General features: G+C 43.9%; 1 protein-coding gene across 2 annotated transcripts; it reads right to left on the bottom strand.

Annotated features, from left to right (window-relative positions):
* Positions 1–10222: 10222 nt before the first annotated feature.
* On the bottom strand, positions 10223–19474 carry LOC126545604 (uncharacterized). 2 transcript variants are annotated; one of them, XM_072286586.1, is made up of 5 exons: positions 19247–19474; positions 16851–16993; positions 15814–15882; positions 14678–14758; positions 10223–12359 (listed from the first exon to the last, which is right to left on the bottom strand). In XM_072286586.1, exons 2-5 carry the CDS (start codon positions 16897–16899, stop codon positions 12250–12252), a joined length of 309 nt encoding a protein of 102 aa, XP_072142687.1. In that variant the 5' UTR covers positions 16900–16993; positions 19247–19474; the 3' UTR covers positions 10223–12249. The 2 variants fall into 2 exon arrangements, with proteins under 2 accessions (XP_072142687.1, XP_072142685.1); XM_072286584.1 differs by having other exon boundaries at positions 16851–19474.
* Positions 19475–21549: the final 2075 nt, after the last annotated feature.

Below are 21549 nucleotides of genomic sequence, written 5' to 3'. Positions count from 1 at the left end.
CCCACAAAACATCCTCTCTTGACACAATTGCACACAGAAGGAATTTCAGGACACTTTAGTTTTTTACTCACTTTGCCCTAGATGAGCTTTATTTGCCCTCCATGGTTTAACACTCTCTGTGCCTAACGCCGTTATTTTCTATTGCGTTTCGTTCTGCCCGGCACCGGGAATCTACTCACCCGGGAATGGACACGGTGACCCCATTTTCTTACTTATAACTGTTCATCTAAGCGGAAAGCCGATATGGAGCAGTGGTTAGAGTGGTTAGAGGGGTTAGAGCGCTTGATTTGAAGCCGTATGAATGCTGGATAGATTTTCCATACCACTTCCCATTAGTTTTCTTTTATGAACAGCTCTTCGAAATTATTCCGAATGAACGGATGGAAGGACATGTTCAGCCAATTTTCCAGCTCATATGTGTTGTACGAGTGAAAGCTTTATTTTAAGATCAAGTGGAGAATACAGATGCTATTCATTTCCTTTATCTTGGGTTGCCTTACGAAGCTATTGGAAAAGCTTTATGATAGTTCAAATGGCAGTGCGTTACTGTTCGAAATCAGATGAGGCACTGTGGGAACAGGTGTTCTGGGATGAAAATTTTAAGGTGAAGATGATACGTGCATACGGTATGGAAATTGTTTAGAAATCATTGAGCGTACTAGGTTATAATGCCAGTGTACTGATACAACGACAAATGCGGAATCAGTAGTCTTAACCAAGGCGTTTTCAGAGGAAGCTTTAGCTCGGGGCCAGCACCGATGTCGCCTATTCAAACACACGTAAAACGATGAAACGTTTAAATGAAACAACCCCTAGGACAATTTCTATTGAAATTGCTGCATTTGTGAGAGAAAGTTAAATCCTAGTGACTGTTCGAAGCGGCGCATATTTTATTTAGGGTCTGAAATGTTCTAGAAATATTTGAGAAAAATTGTTTCTTTCAAAGAAATAGAAGCACTATGTATACAAATGGGTAACTCTGCTCCAAAAACAGACATCTTGGTCCTGCAAACAGAATATGTTAGAGCATCTAAAGCGGTCAAATTTGATATATGAGTTTACAGCTTATGTGAATTTGTTACAATATTTGGGAGTGTTTTGCCAAAAAATTTCTCACATAGTAAGGGTAATTTCATAGCATTGTATAAAACATCAGCTTTGTCTCCTTTAGATATGTTATTAGGTGCTGCAGATAGAAATGTTTTTCATTGATAGAATTTTTTCATTGCTGAGTTATGAAGTTGTAAAGGTGATAGTTCCCTTATCGAAATTTTGAAATTTCGAAACATTTTATTAAAAGAATTCACAACCTTAACTAAAGTTTCATTTCCAAGAGTCACTAGGTTTTAACTTTTCCTTTTAAATGCAACAAACCTCATTGAATTCGGTGCTGTTATTGCCGAGAAAAACGATTTCTCTGTTCCCATGTATTTCGATACGAGCCCCAGAGCTAAAACTTCCTCTTAAGGATAGCAGAAGAAACATAAATGAAGCTGCCTCTAGAAACAAGTAAAAGAAGGCTGGAATAACGCTGGCGCAAAGATGGGATAACACGCGATGAAGTCAACATGCAAATGCGAATATTGTAGCTTAGAGCATTAAAGAAAATCACCGCCCAAGCACTCCGCACAGATGGTTAACCAGTGAAGCTGAAACGTGTGGCCCCGGTGTTTATCACTGGATTAATCCTGACAGTTCAATAAACGACGGTTTGGTAGGCTGCCGGATCCTCGGTACGCAGTTGCTACTTGCGCTCGGCTGCACGAGCCTGTTCTTGTGCCCGGGTGGCAGCATCGGCACGGTATAGACGAGCTCGTTCCCGATTCTGCTCGCGGCGTTGCTGATCGGAAGTTGCCTGCTCCTAAGGACTGCGTATGACGCGTGGCCTACCGAATTAGGAGCCGAAGAGAAACTGCTGCGTGCGCTCGGCTGCGACGGAGAGCAACGACGTCACTACTGGCGCAGCTAATCCAACACCTCCTAGATAGCACACAGCCTTTTCACTCCAATCCATGACGTCATGTTACCTTGTCCAACTGTCATAGAATCTAATGGGGATGCTCCCGAGCAGGCAACAGTGATTTTGATGTGACCGGTTTCTTTCATCACGCCAGCCTTGTCAATGGTAATTTCGGGCCAGGTAGCGTGACGTCATGGATCGGAGTATAAACAGGTCTTGCGCTATCTATATGGTGTTGGCTCATCGCGCACCTCTCTCTTTCTTTTTTTTTTTCGCGCATGCGCATGGGGTTGCGCCGGAGGAGTTTGCAGTGTACAGGCGGCCGACAGGTGGATGGACGGACGGATGGACGAATCAGCTAGCCACATACAGCTTCGCTGTAGTTGTTAAACATATCAACGCACCAGAACATATTAAAGAATGAGGTTGGTCGCATGTGTTACCGTCCCTTTTCAAAGGAGATGCAATCATCATCATCAACAACAACAACAACAACGATTCGGGAGTGTTTTGGAGGCAACTAATGGTGTAAATGAGTGGTACCAACAGCGGACAAGAAGAATTTTATTGGCAGGGACATAAAAAGCTGCCGGACAGGTGTCACAAATGCATTGACTTCCTGGGCGAACATGCGACATAGTGTCGTAATTACAGATTCCTAGTTAAATTTTTTAGGTAAGACTCAATAGTTATTACCGCACTTTCGTACTATAAAAGAGATCGAAGCCATTAAACATGTGATAACATTGCGCAGCAGTTTGGAAAAAAGCTTTGTAAATGATATTCTGAGCTCTTGCTCAAGGAAGCTTTATCACTGTAGCCTTCGATATAAGCTTGTCATGCCCAATAAGTGCACATAAAATAAAAGTTATGAATGATTTCTGTCGAGTCGCCATCACTAATCAGTGAAGGACATCTCCTTCGACAGACATCAATGGCTAATATATTTTGATGAAATAATCTGAAAAATTCTGTACTTGTAGGATCATTACAACATTACAAACATTATTCAGTGGGCAGTTCAGCTCAATACAGATGGCGGCTTAAAATTTATGGTTCATTCATATATGCCGTCACTCAAGTAGACAAAGCAGCTCATCGTTCTAACGGGCGGGTGCCCGCCCGCATGCACGCACGCACGCACGCACGCACACACGCACACGTTATCATTGATTTTTGTTCAGTATTGTTTGAGTTCTGGTATTGACGGACAACGACAACGTTATCACAGAAGCAAGCTTCTTCTAATGGCTCAATATATGCTCATTCGTAACCTCCGAACGATACGCCCAGTAATGCCACACTAACGGACGGTTGCCGGGGGGCACTTCCCTTGGAAAGGGAGAAGAAAATACTGGTGTGCAAAGAAAAAATTGTAATCTTATCAAGTATGCTACTACGACCACAGTTTTACTTTGTTTTCTTAATTTGTTCTCATTAAGCAGTTTGTAATTTCCTTCCTTACAAGAAAGTTTGGTGAAACCTAGATATTGTAATGACTCCAATACATTCGCGTCTGCGCATGCATACATCACTCGAGTGATCAGTTGAGGCAACCAAGCCGTCTGCATAATTGCAGCGACAGACGCAATTAGAAAGTGTGCGCCTGTGATTGTTTGAAAACGACTCATTCTGAAATTGGCTGCTCGAGGTGCCCCTAGCTTCACCTCACGAAACGCCGGGCCGTTGCCCCGTGGTCATCGGCACCAAATCGAAATTACTGCGCAGAAAACGCTCCCTACATTTCCAACGCCACTGGCGACAATGATCAAGCAATCGCGTGCGACCATACTCAATCAGCGGGCGAGCGCTTCGGGTTGCTTTGTGTCGAAGGCGGCATTAACATCGCATACTTTTCAAGAAGAAAAAAAAAAGAAAAGCACGAAAAAGCGTTTTGAGAGTCACTGATAAAGCGGCAACCATTTCGCCCCGGTCCGTGGGAGCCGTCATGTGCGCTCCCGTTTTCTGCCAGCTCAGCAGCGGGCCAGGAATGTGTCCGCGTAGAAAAAAGCGTCGGCTCAGTCCATCCGCGCTGCACTAATGAGCCGCGAAGCGAACCCGCAAAACTCGCTCTTCGTGACTGCTCGGCGGTGCGGCTCGACCCCTGCGGTGGCCGATAGTCTCGCTCGCGGCCCACGGCTCACGTGCGGAGAGCCGCCACGGGCCTTCCGTGCGGGGCCTCTTCTTCCCCTCGTTGTTCGCGCCAATTGTTCTGCAGCAGGCAGGATGCCGAGGGCCGGCGCGTGATTGCGGCGCAGCATCGCCTCCACCAGTGTTTGGACCGCTAACGAGGCCAGTCGCTCTAATCAGAGTCAATACCTGTGACCATGTGATCACGCACAGGGAGTATGCGCCAATGTTACACTGCACTCCGTGTCCATGCGCCTCTAGCTGGTCGTCCGCAGACTATCCACCAAAAGCGTTTATGCCGAAGGAGAAAGGAAGCGGCGGCGTACGTGCTCGCTGGCTGTGGATTCTGAGGCGTGCACACGCTAAAGGCTATAGGGCGACCAGAGCGCCCTGCAACCTGATATCCGACGCTTCACGGGACGCTAGGGCGTGTGAGAAAAATTACTACATAAGCAAGGACAAAAGACAACACAGGAACTGCCTGGATGTACCGGTACGAAGACGGAGCACGTGGAAATGCCCTTGATCATCCACATGAGCTGATAGGTGGTGCCTCTGCTAACGAAGATACATTCAATGTAATGTTAAAGGCGAGTTCTGCTTGGCGTTTTGGGCACTGCGTCTTAAAGCGAATCATTCGTAATTAGCAGCAGCTCTCTTTGCTCAATGTACAAAATGTGAAGCTTAAAAATCGTGAAGTTAAACAGTGGAGGCTCTTTATTGGTCTTCCTTGCATCCTTTGGATGCAAGGGTAAACTAGAAAGATGCACAACTGTAACGTAATTTAGAAGGCTGACAAATTGGTCTACCGATTTTTCAGAACATTGCCATATACTTTATTGCATAGCATAAATATATCGCGTGTTGGAGATAATCATTCATAGCGAAGACAAAAGTGCACTAACAAGCAATCAAGTTGTCAATGGTCCACGATATCACGTAATCATTATCTGAGTGTCATATCATGGAATACAAGAGTAATGACTGCACGGGTCATCCACGTACACACTGTAACCCATATAACGTGCTCAAACGGGGGTTAAACCCTTGACAGCCTGCGCAATGTATCTCTTCGGTCTTTCTGGAGTAATTCTCCCTCGTTATCCGTCACCACAAACGCTCGCGCTTGGGTACCTTTTATGTCGTTTGCTGTTACTTGTACTGCACACATAGAGCAAGCATCATCAAAACAAAGCGTGACATTAATCGAACCGGAACACAGACCCAGAAACGCGGCAGCTTGTCGTCAGGAGCGAGGTCATCATCAAGACGTCCAGAGTACAGAGAAGGCAAAGTCACTCATTTCATGGAGCCCGACTGGAACTTCCTGCGATTGAAGGAAGATGAGGAAGACAAGACTGCTATTATTTAGAGCGTATATCTGAAGCAAATGTTGAACCAATTAGAGGAAGAGCATTTAACCGATATAAAACTGAGCGAACTAGAGAACATTCATATGTCGAAAATGCAAGCCCAAAAAATGAGAATCAGGAGCACGCAAGTTAAACAAACGTCCACTATCATTTAAAATGTCGCGAAAGTTGCAACAAATAAGGGAAAAAATGTCTCCACACGCTCTGGCGAAGTCAGCTCCTACCCGTCTATCGTGCACACGCGTGTGCACTCTCAACAGATATCAGTTGAGCTACGTCTATTCTTCTTTATGAAGAATATTTGAAGAATAATTGGCGTGCCTCATAATCAGAAAGTGGTTTTGGCACGTAAAACCGAATTACTAAAAAAAATTAAATTGAAGACTGGCTTAGGCTAGCGCAATTACTGATATGGCATGCCTAGAGAATAAGAATGTCCCATTTCTTCATTCCTGCGTCGGAATAAAACTTCTCTATCTGCAAACTTGGGATAAAAAATTTGGAATTTAATTAAATGCTGTGATTTTACGTGCGAGAATCAAAATCTGACGATGACAAACGCGTGATGGGCGACTGAGGATTAATTATGACCACCTGGGGTTCCTTAGCGTGCACGTAATGCACGCCACACAAGGCGTTTTTGCATTCCGCCTCCACCAAAATGCGGCCGTCGCGGCCGTCATAGAACGCGCGACTTTGGGCTCAACAGCGTAACTCCAAAGCCACTGGATTATCGCGGACGATCACGGGATGTCATGTGCAGTTGCGACAGGGCAATAAAGAGTCACACGATGGTCCGCTTGGTGCATTTTCAATCTCTGGTAGAGGCAACGACTTGTGTGCCCACATTCGAAGACGCTGCGACTAAAATTAAACTTTGATACCGATTTGATACCGAAAAAATTGATACGGAATTCTACAAATTTGCTGGTGTGTCTAGCTTATTATATCCCAAATGTATTTCCGTTCAACTGGTCTATCTCTGGATAGGCAGGCACACCTTCCTTTTATAGCGAGCTGCAAAAATAAACGTTTATCCCGTATTGACTACCTACATTCTTTAGCCTGTGTCACAGAAAGAGCGATAGAGATAAGGCCCAAACAATGAAATCAACACGTAGTCGAAGGTGCATGGAGGGTCCAGCCAGAAGCAGCGCAGTAATGTTGCGACGCATGACAGTACACCAACAGGTAGTTGAAGGTGGATGGAGGTCCAGCAACAAGCCGCGCAGTAAAGTTGCGTCGCATGGAAGTGCACCAACAGGTAGTCTAATATGCATGGAGGGTCAAGGAAGTGTAGCCGCGAGTTGGCACTTTACACTTAGTAATAATAATAAATTCGGGGCTATTACATGTTAAAATCATGATTTGATTATGAGGTATGCGGTAGTGGGCAACATCGGATACACTCTAAAAACTAAGGGAGTGCCGGGCACTCTCTTTGAGGGAGTAGATGCTTGTCCCATATTTCACTCTCTTTTCGAGAGTAGATCGACCCTCTTTGAGAGAGAGTAGGTCAACTCCTCCTGACAGAGTTTTGTTACTCCACCGCAAGGGATTGCTAGTACTCTTCCGCAGAGTGATAATACTCTTCCCACAGGGAGTGCTAGTACTCTTCCGCAGAGTGCTAATACTCTCCCCGCAGGGTTAATAGTACACCGCCAGACCGAGTACTTCTACTCCCCCAAACAGAGTGCTTGTACTCCTTCAGAACAGAGTGCTAGTACTCTTCCCAATACCCTCTTAGCCAAGTCCTGATCACGCATGCAGGCAGGAAATCAGATCAAATTAGGGCCGCTGATATACTGTTCCCTAGGCGGCTCCTCAGAGACACTGGCCCGATTCCAAGCGGCCTTCAGAATAGGCGTGAGCAAAGTTATGCAGGATTTTAAAGTCATTTTTTCCTGGCTATTTGCTGCCTACCGTGAGGCGTGACTGCTCTGAAGCGGCCGATGCGTATGCGTCACGAACGCCACTAAGGAGAAAAAAAAACCGATTTAACACTTAATCTGCAAATATCTTCGCAAATTTCACAATCAGGAGTCACACAATCTAATTAGAATACAATTGTCAAGGGAATCGCATACTTATCAAGAATCACAATGCTCTATACATCATGTGAATTCGAACCCGCGTACACTCGAATTTGTACAATTCGAAACACACATCATAACCATTACACCACAGCGCCGCCACGCCCAGTCGTGTTCTTTTAGAGCTTATATATATACCAAACGTATTTGATGAATCTGCTGTGGTGGGTGGGGTTTCTCTGCAGTGTGCTGTGCTGTTGTGTACTGGAATACGTGTGCGTTTGCATCATTTCCATTCCTTGCTACGACTAACCAAGGAAGACAACGTAGACGACAACGTGAGAACTATTCACGGCTTGTCGTCACCGCAGGAAAATAACAAATGTGCCGTTCAGCTCATGATCGAGTGCTTCTCCAGTCCATGTTCTCCAAAATACGCGGATACAAAGTATTGCGCCAACCATCCACGTATGTGAATTTAATTCGCGCGTATACTGGTGAGCAACTGCGACGCCAGTACCAGGCATTTCGACGTGCCTCACGCTGCCGTGTAGACGTTCTTTTCAAGTGCATTAGTTTAGAGTTTGGTTCAGTCCGCTGCGAGCTGTTGTCCTGCATTAGCAGCGGATCGTTAGCGTTTTGAAGCGCATGCATTCCAGCATTTGGAGACTGCTTATGCCGATAGCCGCGTCAAATGCATTGGCACGCATGTTTAAATGACTAATGTGTCCACTTGTTACGCTTGCACTGCTCGTATCCTGTGGCAGTGCTCGTTCTAAAAGCTTCGAAGACCATCTACACTCAGGCGTGTGTTCAATTTATATATGCACAGGATGGACTTGCCGGCTAATTGGTTGAGCATTTTAGAAGAAACAGCGCAACACAAGGGCGACGCAAAAACATGCCACACCACGAAGCGCTGGTGTGGTTGATGCTTTTTTTCGTCCTTGTGTTTGCGCTGTTTCTTCTTCCACGATACACGCACACCACAGGTACGCGAAAGTTTAGGAGCATAAGTGGTTAACTCTGTTTTCCCCGTTTTCTCTCAGTGTCAATGGCACAGTGCGTTGCCCGGAATTGTGCACGCTTACCCCCATATGCAGAAATGCATCATAACTTGAAGCCCATGCTTGACTTGATCTAAACGACGCAAGTCGTGAACGCACCAAAAGAAAGGCAGTGAGCGTCTTGGGGGACGTTCGCACCAGGCGTCGTTTATATCAAGTCAAGCATGAGCTTTGTATTAAGATACATTTCTGAATACGGGGGCTAGACATCTGCTTCTTCCAGAAAATGTCGAAAAAACGCCCGCCAAAACCAGGCGCATTCGTAAACTTAACTAGGCAATACGAAGCTCCATAGAAAAAAAGAAGAGTGGTATTAAAAGCTTTCAGTATTTTTCTTTACTCCAAAATAGTTGCGCTCTCGTGGCTTCACTGTACAGAGATAGTGCAGCGTTAGCTAGAAAGCATGAATTTCCTAACTCCATGCCAAAATAAGCTTGTAAAATTATTTAGGTGCTAGAATCCAGGGTTTGTAGCGATCCTTGAAAATCTTTTATTTCTAAAATGCCATTTTCAAGGCATTGAAAACCCTTGAATTTTTAGAAGTACTGGAAAGTCCTTAAACTTGTACACTTGGCTAGACTTAGCAGACATTGCCAAGCGCTTTTTTTCCCTTCTGTGACACTCTTTCGCATGTCACAGAAAATTGTCTCTGGAGGTAATAGAAGGAAAGCGACATCCTTAAAGTTGAAATTACAAAGGAGCTGCAGATACCAGTTTTATGCACATGGAACCGGCGACAAATGTGCTTGGAGGAGCAGAAGCAGGAAGCTCAACAGTTGAGGCATTCGAAGAGAAGCCGTGAAGAGTAAATTGAGAGCGACAGACACAATAAAAAGAAATTAGAAATGACTATTGCTTATTTGATGGTGAAAAAAGCTGAGGCAACAGATGACATCACATACACTGTCAAACCAAACAGTATTCAAAAACTGCAAATGTTGCAGGTCCAAGTAGTTAATTGTGCTATTGCAGAAAAACTTTGAGCGCTTTCTTGAAATGCTTCCTTGTGTGTGTTTAGTGGTGGGCGGTGAAAGGCAAATTAGCAGTCTTTCAAATGCCTTGAAATCACTGAAATGCGATTTGTTTTGTTTTCTTTTGTTTGCATTAAAGTTAACGGTGTTCTTGAACAAGTTATTGCCTGTCCAAACTACTACACACATTGAACGAGGTCCTTGAAGTTACTGTGTCGGGGCCTCGAAAGTCCTTGAAAACCATTGAATTTTTTTCAATATTGCTACGAACCCAGTAGAACAACCGTCATGGAGTAAAAACCTTGGCTGAACAGGGGCTTATACGCAGAGCACAGGAAGACTAGAAATGCAGTAGTAGGCATGGAGGGCCCTGAAAAAAATGTGCCACATCCGCTCGTCTGCCTTATGTTTCTGCACTGACTGTCGCATTTTTAATAGAAGTGCACTTTCTGTTCTACTCCAATAAACGCAACATTACGAACTCCAGTGTGGGGCAGTCCTTCAGCCAGTGCAGAACTTTTTCTGTGCATCCGAGTCAGCTCTGTCATTTTTCCAGCATTGTAGTAGAAGATTTGTTAAACTGGTTTAGCAGAATATGAGCAGTATACTCTTAAATTAGCTGTTTATTTGTATGCACAAGTGCAGGTCCTCAGTTTGGTTGCATGACAAATTGCCATACCTCAATAGATACAAGAAACAATTTTATTACAGTTTATTAAAATCCAAACAGTAATAATCACAACAATATTATGACATACATTTCTTTTGGTACGTATACAGCCCATGTCTTGGCTGTGTATAAATTCAACTATACACCGCAAGTACTGTGTCCTGACCACTATTATTCACATGTGTACAACCATCACAGCAATTCAACAAATATCACAGTAATTAGTGACATACACTTTGTAACTGCTTTACATGAGCATAATGTATACAAATGGTCCCTGTGTACCTACACATGACTAGTGCCACACGAGTACTATTACTCACAGGTGTAAAACCAACAAAGCAGTTCTTTAAAAAATATCACAGCGCTTAGTGACGTACATGCTGTAACTCCCTTGTAGAAACTTAATACAAACACGTGAGGACACAGAAAGCTAGCAGTGGGCATACATGGGAATACCACCACCTCAATACTAATTCACAAGTGTAAAACCAACCAAGCAGTTCTTTAAAGAATATCACAATGCTTAGTGACATACATTTTCTAACTAGCTTATATAAGCTTTATACAAACATGAGAACATACACAAAGCTAGCGGTGCACCCGCATAGAAGTGCGGCCATCTGAACACGATTATTTGCAAGTGTAAGCTCAACAGAACAGTTCGTTATAGTGCCGCACATTTTGTAACTGCCTTATACAAGCTTAGTGCAAGCACAAGAATGCAGAAAAATATAAATTAAAAACTTGCTCTATGCATACACAAACAGATCAACACAAATGGTAAACACCGCTTTGAAGACAAATGTGACTGTGGCAAAGCGCAGTGCTGTGCCGGTTGAAATTGCCACCCACAAAAGTATTGAGCAATGCTTAAACCACAGGCAATAAAGTGCTGAAAGACTGCGTCTCTAACGTAACTATTTTATTTCAAATTTCTTGAATATAGGGTTCGCTTGCAGATAAGGCATCTGATCCAACTGACCTGATTTTACACCTGCTACATGCATACAATGCACTCAGATATAACTGGTAATAATAATTATAAAAGGCATTTAAAAACTTGATAGTATGATGAAGATGCATGACTAGAAAAGTTCTGTCCCCCTCGTACTTGTTAAAAAGGTGTAAGTACGACACATGTTCTTTTTTTCCTCAATTTTTGCATTAATGGACAGCCGGGAACCTCGAACCGACACAAAAAAAAAAGATACTGCTATGTTAATAGTGTTATGAATAATTTTTTGTGAAAGCTTTTTTACAGACAACTTGCAGTCTCGTTTCTGGAGGTTGAGCTGTATCTTGCAAAATAACTTGAAATGTGGTCACATGGGAGCATGACACTATATCATAATGTTAGTTTCAGTCGACTCTCTTTCCCTACAAGTCGCTGCTCACTGTGGCCAGTGATGCAACAGCAGTGTCTGTGTGATTTTCATCACACTTCTGTCCTATGCCATTCTTACCAGAGTTGGCGGCACATAGATACCCAAATTTCGATAGTGTTGCTTTCTCAGGTGGTTGCTTTTGATTTGCTCAATATCAGTTGGCACTTCAGCTGCATCAAACTTTTTTACCTCTTCAACAACAACATCAACAACAATCTTATGACACCTGTGTTGTCCTAGTTGCCTACAAAGACCAGTTAATCTAACAACAACACTGACAGTCTCTACTATCTTCTAATGGAGAAGATGTGTGTCCCACCATGTGTTCAACATTGTTGTGGCTATGTGGGCTGGCTGGGGAGGCAACAACTGTAATATGTTTTCATATGTTAAAGTGATGCTTGTACTGTGTTATAATACTTAACTTAGTCTTGCACTTGCTGCACAATAACACTGGCTCACAGTCGTGGTGAAAAGCTTTTGTATGTTGAGCAAATGAGTTGTATCCACTACAAAAAAAGTCAGTGATAGCACACATGTTGCTCTACCAGGCCTGGTGTGGTTCCTTCTGACACTGCTGCTGACGCGCTGCTGCTTGCCTCGTACACTGTTGCAGCTGCAGTAGACGTGGCAGTCTCTGTATCTATTGCTGCCGTGTCATCTGTCATGGTAACTTCCAAGTGGTACCGGGCTCACTTCTGCAACAGAGATGTTTGCCCCTTGAGGGCTCTCATGATCAGGGCCAATAATTTCGTAGGCATTGTCTCCTGCATCGAAGAACCAATAAGAACAGCATGAATTAATAAACATAGCTCTAAAAAGTACGGAGATCAAGACTTAACCACAAACTTTGCACATAAGTGACCGGGCTTAATGAATAATACTTGCAGGAGGAGTTACACAATTGTTTGTGTATATTACAGTAAAGCCTCATCAGAAGATATTCAAGAGGCACGGGAAACATGTCTCTCGAAACCAAAAATTTTGAGACACTGAGGAGCCAGACTAGATCACTTTATTATGCATCATCACTAAAGTATGTTTTGGTATATCTGAAGGAATAAATGCTCAGGGTGGCTTAAAGGGCTCCTAAACCACTTCTCGACATTTTTTGAACATTTCAAGTAAACACGCGTATCGAAATCAGAATGCCGTCACGATCGACGAAGCCAAATGCCAGAGTGCGTAGCACTGCCGGAGCACCACAATATGAAGAAAATGACCCTGTGCGCCTCGCTGGACCTATCCTGCACCCCCCAGTTTGTCCTGACGTCACCAGGCTGTCTCTGATGATGTCACCAGTTTCCGGTGCTGTCGATTGGTCGAACGAAAGTGTACGACTGCCGGCAAGGCCTGCAAGCAAATACACACACTCCTTCTTCCTCGTCGCGTTGCGCGCGATGCCATTGTGGGCAGCCAATGGGGGCAAAGAAGAGAAACGCCAACAGAAGGGTCTCCCTATGAGGCTCTTCAACGCGAGTCACCATACAGTTCCGTTGTATTAGCGCCACCCCTCGCAGGACGACGGGCCAGCGCGGCAGCAACAGAGCTCGTTGGTGTTGGCCTGTCCCGTAACATTTGGAGGTGTACTAGGCAAGGAAAAGACGATACTGTCCATATGGCGTGTACCAGATGAAAGAGTAAAATGAGTGGGGACTACTTTTCGATAATCAAACACACGTAGCTCCACTATTACTGCACCGTTTCGAAAAATTCTTGTGGCTACCTGTTCATTGCCTTATTGTGTAGAACTGCAACACCGCAACTAAATTTCAACCTCGGTGGTTTAGGGGCCCTTTAAAGAAGACATTCACAGCTTTTTAGTGACTGTAGATTGTGTTAGCTTCCTTCCCAACTTCTGGAATTTAAACACTTCACTTTGCAAGCCTTATTGCTCGCAGTACCTTTGAGGTGCTCTTAGACGCTCGTCAGCTTCAACTGCCGACACTTTCTGCCCTGCACTGTCCTCGTTGCCCTCCTTTTCTGGTTCATGCTAAAAGAGACATGCGCGATTGACTTGTGTAAGGATTGCGTGTTCTTTACGCCCTTCGGAGCACACAAGGTGCACAAAGTGAATGTGTGTGGGTTGTGTCCCTTCGAAGTAGTGAATACTTAAAAAGTCATCCTTAGTAACAAAGGTGTCTCTTGTATACAGTATTGTTAACGTGGCAAACATCGGAAAACCAACCAAACCATTTTCAGATGTCTCTTACAACCAAGTGCATCTTGTAATGAGATTCTACTGTACTGAATATTTTTCAGCTATGGATCATCTGCATGTACATATAGTCATAAAGACATGTTGTGTGGAATGGCGAATTGGGAAACAGTTCGTACTCTTACTTTGTGTCCCTAACATAAGCAGCTGATAACAATATGATAAAAAAGCAGGCAATGAGGCTAGAATGGAACATAATCCTTCAGCTCTAAACAGTTTTTTGGGCCCACATCATTCCCTCATATGACATAAGGAAACAACTTGATTGCAGTAATGGCTGCATGTGATCTGAGTTGATTGAAACAAACTATACGTAAGGTTGTCCTGTATGTAATTTTATCAGAGTGCTTTTTTGATGTCCTGCTGGTGATCATGGCTGCGCGATGCTTCTCATGCTTTTTGGCACGATTCCTTTTTTTCCACTCCACTTTTTTTTCTGATTTTCTCCCCTTTCCCTTCCCCCTTGTGTAAAATAGCACACTTGAAGTATCAAATCTGTTGAACTAACGTGTGTATCAAACCTGTTAACATGTGTGCTTCTCTGTGGTCTGTGTTGTATTTTTGCGCTGCACAATTCAATTCAAGATGAAAGATGGAACGTCCCTGCCTTTAGTTTAATTGTGTGTGTGTGTGTGTGTGTATATGTTTTTCTCATGTTTTGAAATATATGTACATTCAGGAGTGCCTGCATGCCCTTCTCTCCTGCTCCTGTGACGAAAAGGAGAGCCTGTTTATGTACCATAGTAAAAAATTCAAAGGTTTTCGCTGTGCCCATTACATCCCTTATCATATGGATCTGTCACAATACAGAGTAGCAGTGGTCCATAATACTAGCCCATCCCAACATAATTATAAATTAACACATACCGACATGCTGCGAAACAGCTGTTGCAAAGCCGCTGGTGAAGGCAATTTCCGCAGCACTGCAGTGGTACAGCCGAGTTCCACCTGTATAGTGACAAATCCATATGCGTGTTAGCAACTCAGTAGTTGCTGATGGTTTCATAAGCTTTACACTACACAATAAAGTAATCTAGACAACTTTGTTGGAACAAATGCACATAATTAGGACACCACTTAAACACTAACACGATTAATTGCCCCCAATCTCTCACTCACTAAGGGATAATATTACTGAAACATCGGTGGAGAGCTCAGATTAACACAGCCCATAAAGGACAAGCGTTCTTTGAGGAAAACAGCTATAACAGCGGTTAGTTTTCTTGATCATTTTATGTGGTAGCTTTGATTTAAATGTCATGCAGTACTATAAAATACGAAGTGCCGCATTTCTAGCAGCAGAAGGCGTCGTCAGGCTCATGGTACAACAGATTTTTGCACTGTTTGTCAGTGAGCCGACACATACAAAGAAAACCGAATTCACACATACATATACAGTGTCAAGTTCACTTCTCCTTCTGAAAACGCAGCCACCAGTTCCAATGGTGCTGAAAGGAAAGGTTATATAAAGTGCGAGACTGCATGGAACTGCCACTTATGACTGTAAATGTATGGTCTGCTGATTGCAGAGGTAGTCACATGCTATTTCTAGTCTCTTTTAGAAGCATTACTAAAGAACAAATTAAAATCTATTCATAAGTCACGAATTTCATGCATCCACAGTTTGGCTAAATAACCTGTGAGAAAAAGACATGTTTACCTGGAATAGCAAGCTTTTTTCCTGCTGCAAAACTTTCCTTCGAATTAATGAAATAACTTTACAGCGTCATAATGCGTTTCTCGCAACTACTTGCCGGCAGTGGCGAGTTAGTGTTTATATCCGACTCATTGGGCGACAATACTGCCAAACACAAATGCTTCACGAACACGAGAACACGTCCCTCGCAGAGAATAGCAACCATATATGCCTCTGTGAGACATGATCGCACCTTTGTGGTCAAAATGTACATTAGAACGACATCACCATCTCATTAAAAAAAAAAGCCTCCGTACAAGGCAGCTGCCAACTGCATAATGTGAAATTGCAACTGATGTCCACTTACTGGTGGCCTGTGTTTGAGTCACTTTTGGCAGTTGACTGGGTGCTGAGAAATGCACGTCCTGGGTTGTCCCTGCAAAACATACAGGGTTATGTCAGATGTTGAAAATATATATATGCCGGCATTTCATCAGTCGCAAAACAAACGAGTAAACTAATAAACATCTGTAATGTAAACAGAGTACACATCATAAGATAGGCTGTCAACTGTTAATGCATTACGCAAAAAACCTAATGCATAGGGAAGACTATATGTATACACACGAAGCTGACACACAATTTAATTGGCTCTAGGTTTTTCCGTGCAGTATATTCAAATTATTATGTCTCATGGTTAGAGCAAAATTAGTGTAAATTACGAACTAAATTATCTACCCTGGAAACTTTTCTTCAATATGCACCTGTGCGCGCTTCGAACGAGTAGCGTTGTAAAATTTATGTACATGGCATTTAACATAGTTGCTGAACACGGATTTCCTTTGCCCTGTATCGTGTACAGTGAGCTACATATATCTGCCCCCGCCCCCCCTTTTTTTGTACTAGCCATACTGCGTGCCACTGCACCTATACGCACATCAAGAAACCTCACGATACAGAAATAAAAAAAGCGCCAATCACCCATGCCTGCATGTTGTAGTGGGCCTAACCTAACCGAGCATAGGCTGTTGCTTTTTATAGTAAACACAGGCACCGTGCTCATTGCAAGTATGTATCATGTCGCTAAGCAAATATGCAATTTCATTGTACCACTATTTCTTTATCACATGGCTATATCTGTTGAGAGGCAAGACAAAAAGCAGTCACTTCTCAGAACTAATCAGCTTTCTTAAAACACATTTTTAACTTTTCAATGACACTTGCTGCTATGTGTTTGTCTCGAGAGAGCATACTTGATTTGACTTTCCAATCAGAGACATTACATAAATATACCATGTTAAGATGACTGCCTGGAGCACGTGAGAATTTTCATCTTCGTGTAACATACTGTATCTTGATTTTGTTGACATTTGGTCAAATGGTACACCCAATATACCCACATACTAGTTTTCTTGTCCAAATAACATGCCAATGTATTTTGATTTTTTGGCATTGGCTCCTCTGCACTACGTGAAGTCGCGCTGCACTGGCTCTTTCACATCCTCGTGTCCTTGCAGCTGCCTTCTTGCGTTATATAAAGCGGGTGCCTGAAAAATATCGTATGCAAAAGTCAACACAAGGACATGGTGCAAAACAACATCAAGACAGTCAAGGCAATGGCAATAAAAAAGTCTTAGCTCTTAGTCTTCCTAGTGAAATGCATGCAAAACATCCAAATGACTGAAACAGTCAACTGCTAAACTAACTTCAATTTTTAGATTTAAGCAAAAAAACAAGCCACAGTTCATCCTTGTTTTTCATGAATGTTAGAATACTCCTGCTAATGAATAGAATATTGGTCATTTTCAGACGTCATAGGTCTGTCATGAGTCTGGTGTATCGCAAACACCACTTGTGACACATCCTAAGCACGTGCCCAGTGTGCCCCCCCACGCCCCCGCACCATGCCTGGTTGTGCCACTGCTGAAGCCATAATTTGAGGATTATAGCTGCAAACATGATGCTCAGTAGGGATGAAAATATTGTCCTTCAGCTCAATGGATATATGGATGTGCCCATAAAAAAGGGCAACAAGGCTTGTTATGGCAAGCTTACCCACATTTCAATACTAACAAGTTCACTGCGGCCTGCATCTAAGCTTACTAAAAGGCATGAACTTATTTTCATGCATGAGGTGCGCAGTGGAGTTCATTTTTGACAGACCCGACTAGTGCTGCAGTTTGAAATCTAGCATTTTAGATTCTTGTAGGCATGTAAAAGTTGCAGTTAAACCGCAGTTATTAGTTTATTACACCAACCTATTGTTCTGTGTACGACAGAATGGTAACACGGAATTAAAGCAACATTTTATTTTGATATTTTATTTCTCTACTAAAAATATTCAAGCGATAAACACATCATAATCTGCCATGCTATAGCAAAATGCACACATTACGCTTGTAACACCCAGAGGAAGGCTGTTTTAGCTGTTCATATGACATAACTCTGACACGCCAACTCATATTAGCAAATGCACAGGCATGTCCAAAACAATAAGCGTATGCAAAGCGCCCCTGCAATTGTAATTCCACACAGCAGCCGTTATATTCGATGCCGATGCGTAACTAGCTGCTCGACAATTCACCGAGTTCGTAGACATAAGCATCCTTTCAGTTTCGCACCGTGCACGAAAACCGCAACAGGAGACAAAACCAGACCTATAATCACACCATTTCAACATGAGCAAAAACAGTTCAGTCTTAGGGATAAACACTGTGAGAGCGATTTAGTGCGCGACGGCGACGAGCGACAAAACGGGCCGTCGCTTGAACAGATGGCTCGGTTCTGGAAATCTAGAAATCGTCGCTCGTCGCCCAGAAGTGCTATGAGCGACTAGCCAATAGCGCGAAGCCGGAACTGGATGTACATACATCGCTCAAATACTACCGATTGTCGCGCGGAACGAGCAAATGATCCAATTTTTATACGTGCAAGGATAAGAACGTACTGCAAGACCTCCGGAAATATTTTATGCTACTTTTTATAGTGAAATACATCAACGTAAATTACTAAAGCACGCGTCACGCGTGACTGCAGCCCTCATGCCGGCAACACCGGGGAGGCGTCGCTCAAAATCGTCGCTCGCACGGAGTACGACTTGTAGGCGACGAGCGAACGCGACAGCCATCTCCGTCGCGTCGCTTGTAGCTGCCGCGCGCAAGATCGCTTATATGGGGTTTATACTTTTTTCAGCATAAAACATGCATTCCTCATGCGTTTTCAGTAAGTTCAAGATAACGCGCCCAACTGACCTCTTGCAGCATGCAGCTGAATGCCTGCGGCAAAGTTTCTAACTAGCACTGGTGCTGCACGTAACTTCAGTGGTCGCAGATTCCCCCTGCGCGAGACACCGTCAAGCGCGCGGTTTATTTATAAAAAAAAAGCATGCTGCCAGCAAAATGACGGCTTCTGTTATGTGATTCCTTAGTTCAACAGCGTTCCGTACATAGTAGACTGCCAAACTGAATAAATTCAAACACACAAAACGCACGCTAATCACGCTCCGCATAGGCTCGGAATCACGGGCTGGTGAACTAACCATTTTAAGCGTCCTCTCGCCTGGCGTCTTATTGAACATACCATAGTTCTGGCAGCGTTTGCGATTTTTAAAGCTCTTACGGACAACGGCAAAGTGATAAAATCACATGCAGTTATCGCGACGACTGGCTTTTTCGATTGACATCAAGAGACAGCGCGTACGCCTAGTCCTTTGTCAATCGCGTCGGCTAAGCGCAGCGACAACTTCCTGGCGATAGCATGACATATACGGAGAATGTGCACCTAAGTTAGAATTCACTTACCGTGGAGGATTTGTTGTTATATCCAAGGCATGACGAACGACTGTCGTGTTTTCGTGGCGACGCGAGATGGCTGCCACACGATCTCCCTCGGCTGGCCTTTGCTCGCTGGATGGATCTACTTTCTCCGGCGCTGTGTTGTTCCGCGATCTTGAGCGCGCGCGCGCGCGGTGGAGCCACTCCGAGTGAAAAAGTAGAGCGCTCGCTACGCGTTCCTTTGAACTGCGGCGGCCTGTTCTCTTAGAAGCAAAACGATGTGTTCTTTGCTCAGCGTGCATGAATGATACATTGCCATGTTCGGGGCCAGCCACCTACAGTTGAAGCAGAAGATTACGCTACGTTTTGTTTTCTATTGCCGCAAGAGTCTCTCTTTTCTATTGTCGCAAGAGTCTTTTCACTCTCTCTCTCTGAAGGGGAGAGTGAAAAGCACATTTCACTCTCTCCTTGGTGACAGAGTGAACAATGCATTTCACTCTCCTCGACATTTTGCGAGAGTAAAACGACGCTTTGAAGAGTGAACCGGCAGCTTCACTCCTGCGATACCCTTCCTAGTTTTTAGAGTGTAATTATGACCACCGGGGATTCTTTACCGTGCATTTAGATCTAATTACAGGAGCATTTTGGCATTTCGCTGCCATCGAAATGGTGCTGCTGCGGCGGGATCGATCACGCGTCCTCGGGCTCAGCAGTGCAACGCCGTAATCACAAAGCTACCACGGCGGGTTCATAAATACTTACAACTCGCTGAGCTTCCAATCATTCCTTGATTCATTTATACAGGGTGTTAATCAATGAACGTCTCAAATACTGTAAGTAGATGAAAAGTGTCAATGAGAAAATTGTAGAGTGACATGAAAATCTCCCAATACAGCTTTCTGTTGCCCAATACGTGCTACATAAAAAGTGTTGTTTCGAGTGTGAAAGAAGCCCGTTAATGCACGCAAAATTGCCGCTAGACTGGCCGCTCGAGGCACTTCGTGTGTATTCACGGGCTTCTTTCACGCTCGTAAAAACACTTTTATGTAGCACGTATGGAGCAACAGAAAGCTGTATCGGGAGTTTTCCATGTTGCTCTAGAATTTTCTCATTGACACTTTTCATCTAATTATAATATTTGAAAAGTTATTTAATCAGTTAGGACTACTTATGTAGTTAGGTAGAATGAGAAAGTTAATCTTAGTATCTACAAGCGACGGCAAACAACATTACATTGGTTCTGTCCAGCTACGTGGCATTCGCATATTTTTAAAGTTTGGCTAAAATTACGTGGGACACCCTGTTGAGCTCTGAGCGTTTTTCCACTCTTCTCATGTCTGTCGACACCACCCGCCGTGGTTGCTCAGTGGCTATGGTGTTGGGCTGCTGAGCACGAGGTCGCGGGATCGAATCCCGGCCATGGCGGCCGCATTTCGATGGGGGTGAAATGCGAAAACACCCGTGTGCTTAGATTTAGGTGCACGTTAAAGAACCCCAGGTGGTCGAAATTTCCGGAGTCCTCCACTACGGCGTGCCTCATAATCAGAAAGTGGTTTTGGCACGTAAAACCCCACGATTTAATTTTTTTTTTTTTTGTCTGTCGACACCCCCCAGCATATTTGGCTTCCGTTATTGCTATGTGTCCTTTCTGTGCCAAGTCGATGTACGTGTTTGTTCAGAACCACGTTTGTTTGCGCTAAATCACGTGCACACAATTTGTTTTGGTGATGTTTTTCTTTTCTGCAGCTTGTAGGTTATTTCCGCAACTTGCACCTTATTTCACTTGATAGTTGGCGTTTTAGTTGGCGTTTTTGTTTTGCTTGCGTCCGTAGTTTTCGCGCCTGCTTCGACGAATCATTAGAGAATGAGGCGGATTACAGGTCTTAAAGAAGAGAGGAAGGATGGAAGCGCATGACGTCAGAAAGGCTGCGTATGTTAAGTACATGTGACACCAGCAGCGCTCTCCTCTCATGTCACGTGCTCAGTACCTTACCGCGCCGAAGTTAGAACACGACCCTCAGTACCCACTAGCCACCTTAAGAGGCTATAAGACCATAAGAGTCTATGACTAGATCGTTTTCGTAATTGTCAAGCTAGCATTCTGCGTGGCAATTTGCCAAACTAATGGCGGCATAGCCATTTTTGCGAGCAGCGTGCACAAGCACAGTTTGCTTACGTTATGGCCTGCTAAATGTAAATGTGGCTCTCATGAGGGAACCATGTGCCAGAGACAAGAACCAGCATGTGCAGTTAGCACTTGGTATTTATTTGAACGTGGGACGATGCCACCATTAGGTGGGCGAATGTACAGTGCAGAGAAGCATGCTTGC

The sequence above is a fragment of the Dermacentor andersoni genome, chromosome 1 (genome assembly GCF_023375885.2).
Source record: "Dermacentor andersoni chromosome 1, qqDerAnde1_hic_scaffold, whole genome shotgun sequence".
NCBI lineage: Eukaryota > Metazoa > Arthropoda > Arachnida > Ixodida > Ixodidae > Dermacentor > Dermacentor andersoni.
The sequence above is the reverse complement of the archived record's forward strand: the minus strand, read 5'-3'. Positions and strand labels throughout refer to the sequence as shown.

Bases quoted from the DNA above. Each gene is read 5' to 3' on its own strand.
- LOC126545604 (XM_072286584.1), bottom strand. From the start codon at position 16,899: ATGCCAAAAAATCAAAATACATTGGCATGTTATTTGGACAAGAAAACT. The intron at 14,759-15,813 runs GTAAGTGGACAT...GTCACTATACAG, and splicing joins GACTCAAACACAGGCCACCA to GTGGAACTCGGCTGTACCAC. The intron at 12,360-14,677 runs GTATGTGTTAAT...TCTTCGATGCAG, and splicing joins AGCTGTTTCGCAGCATGTCG to GAGACAATGCCTACGAAATT.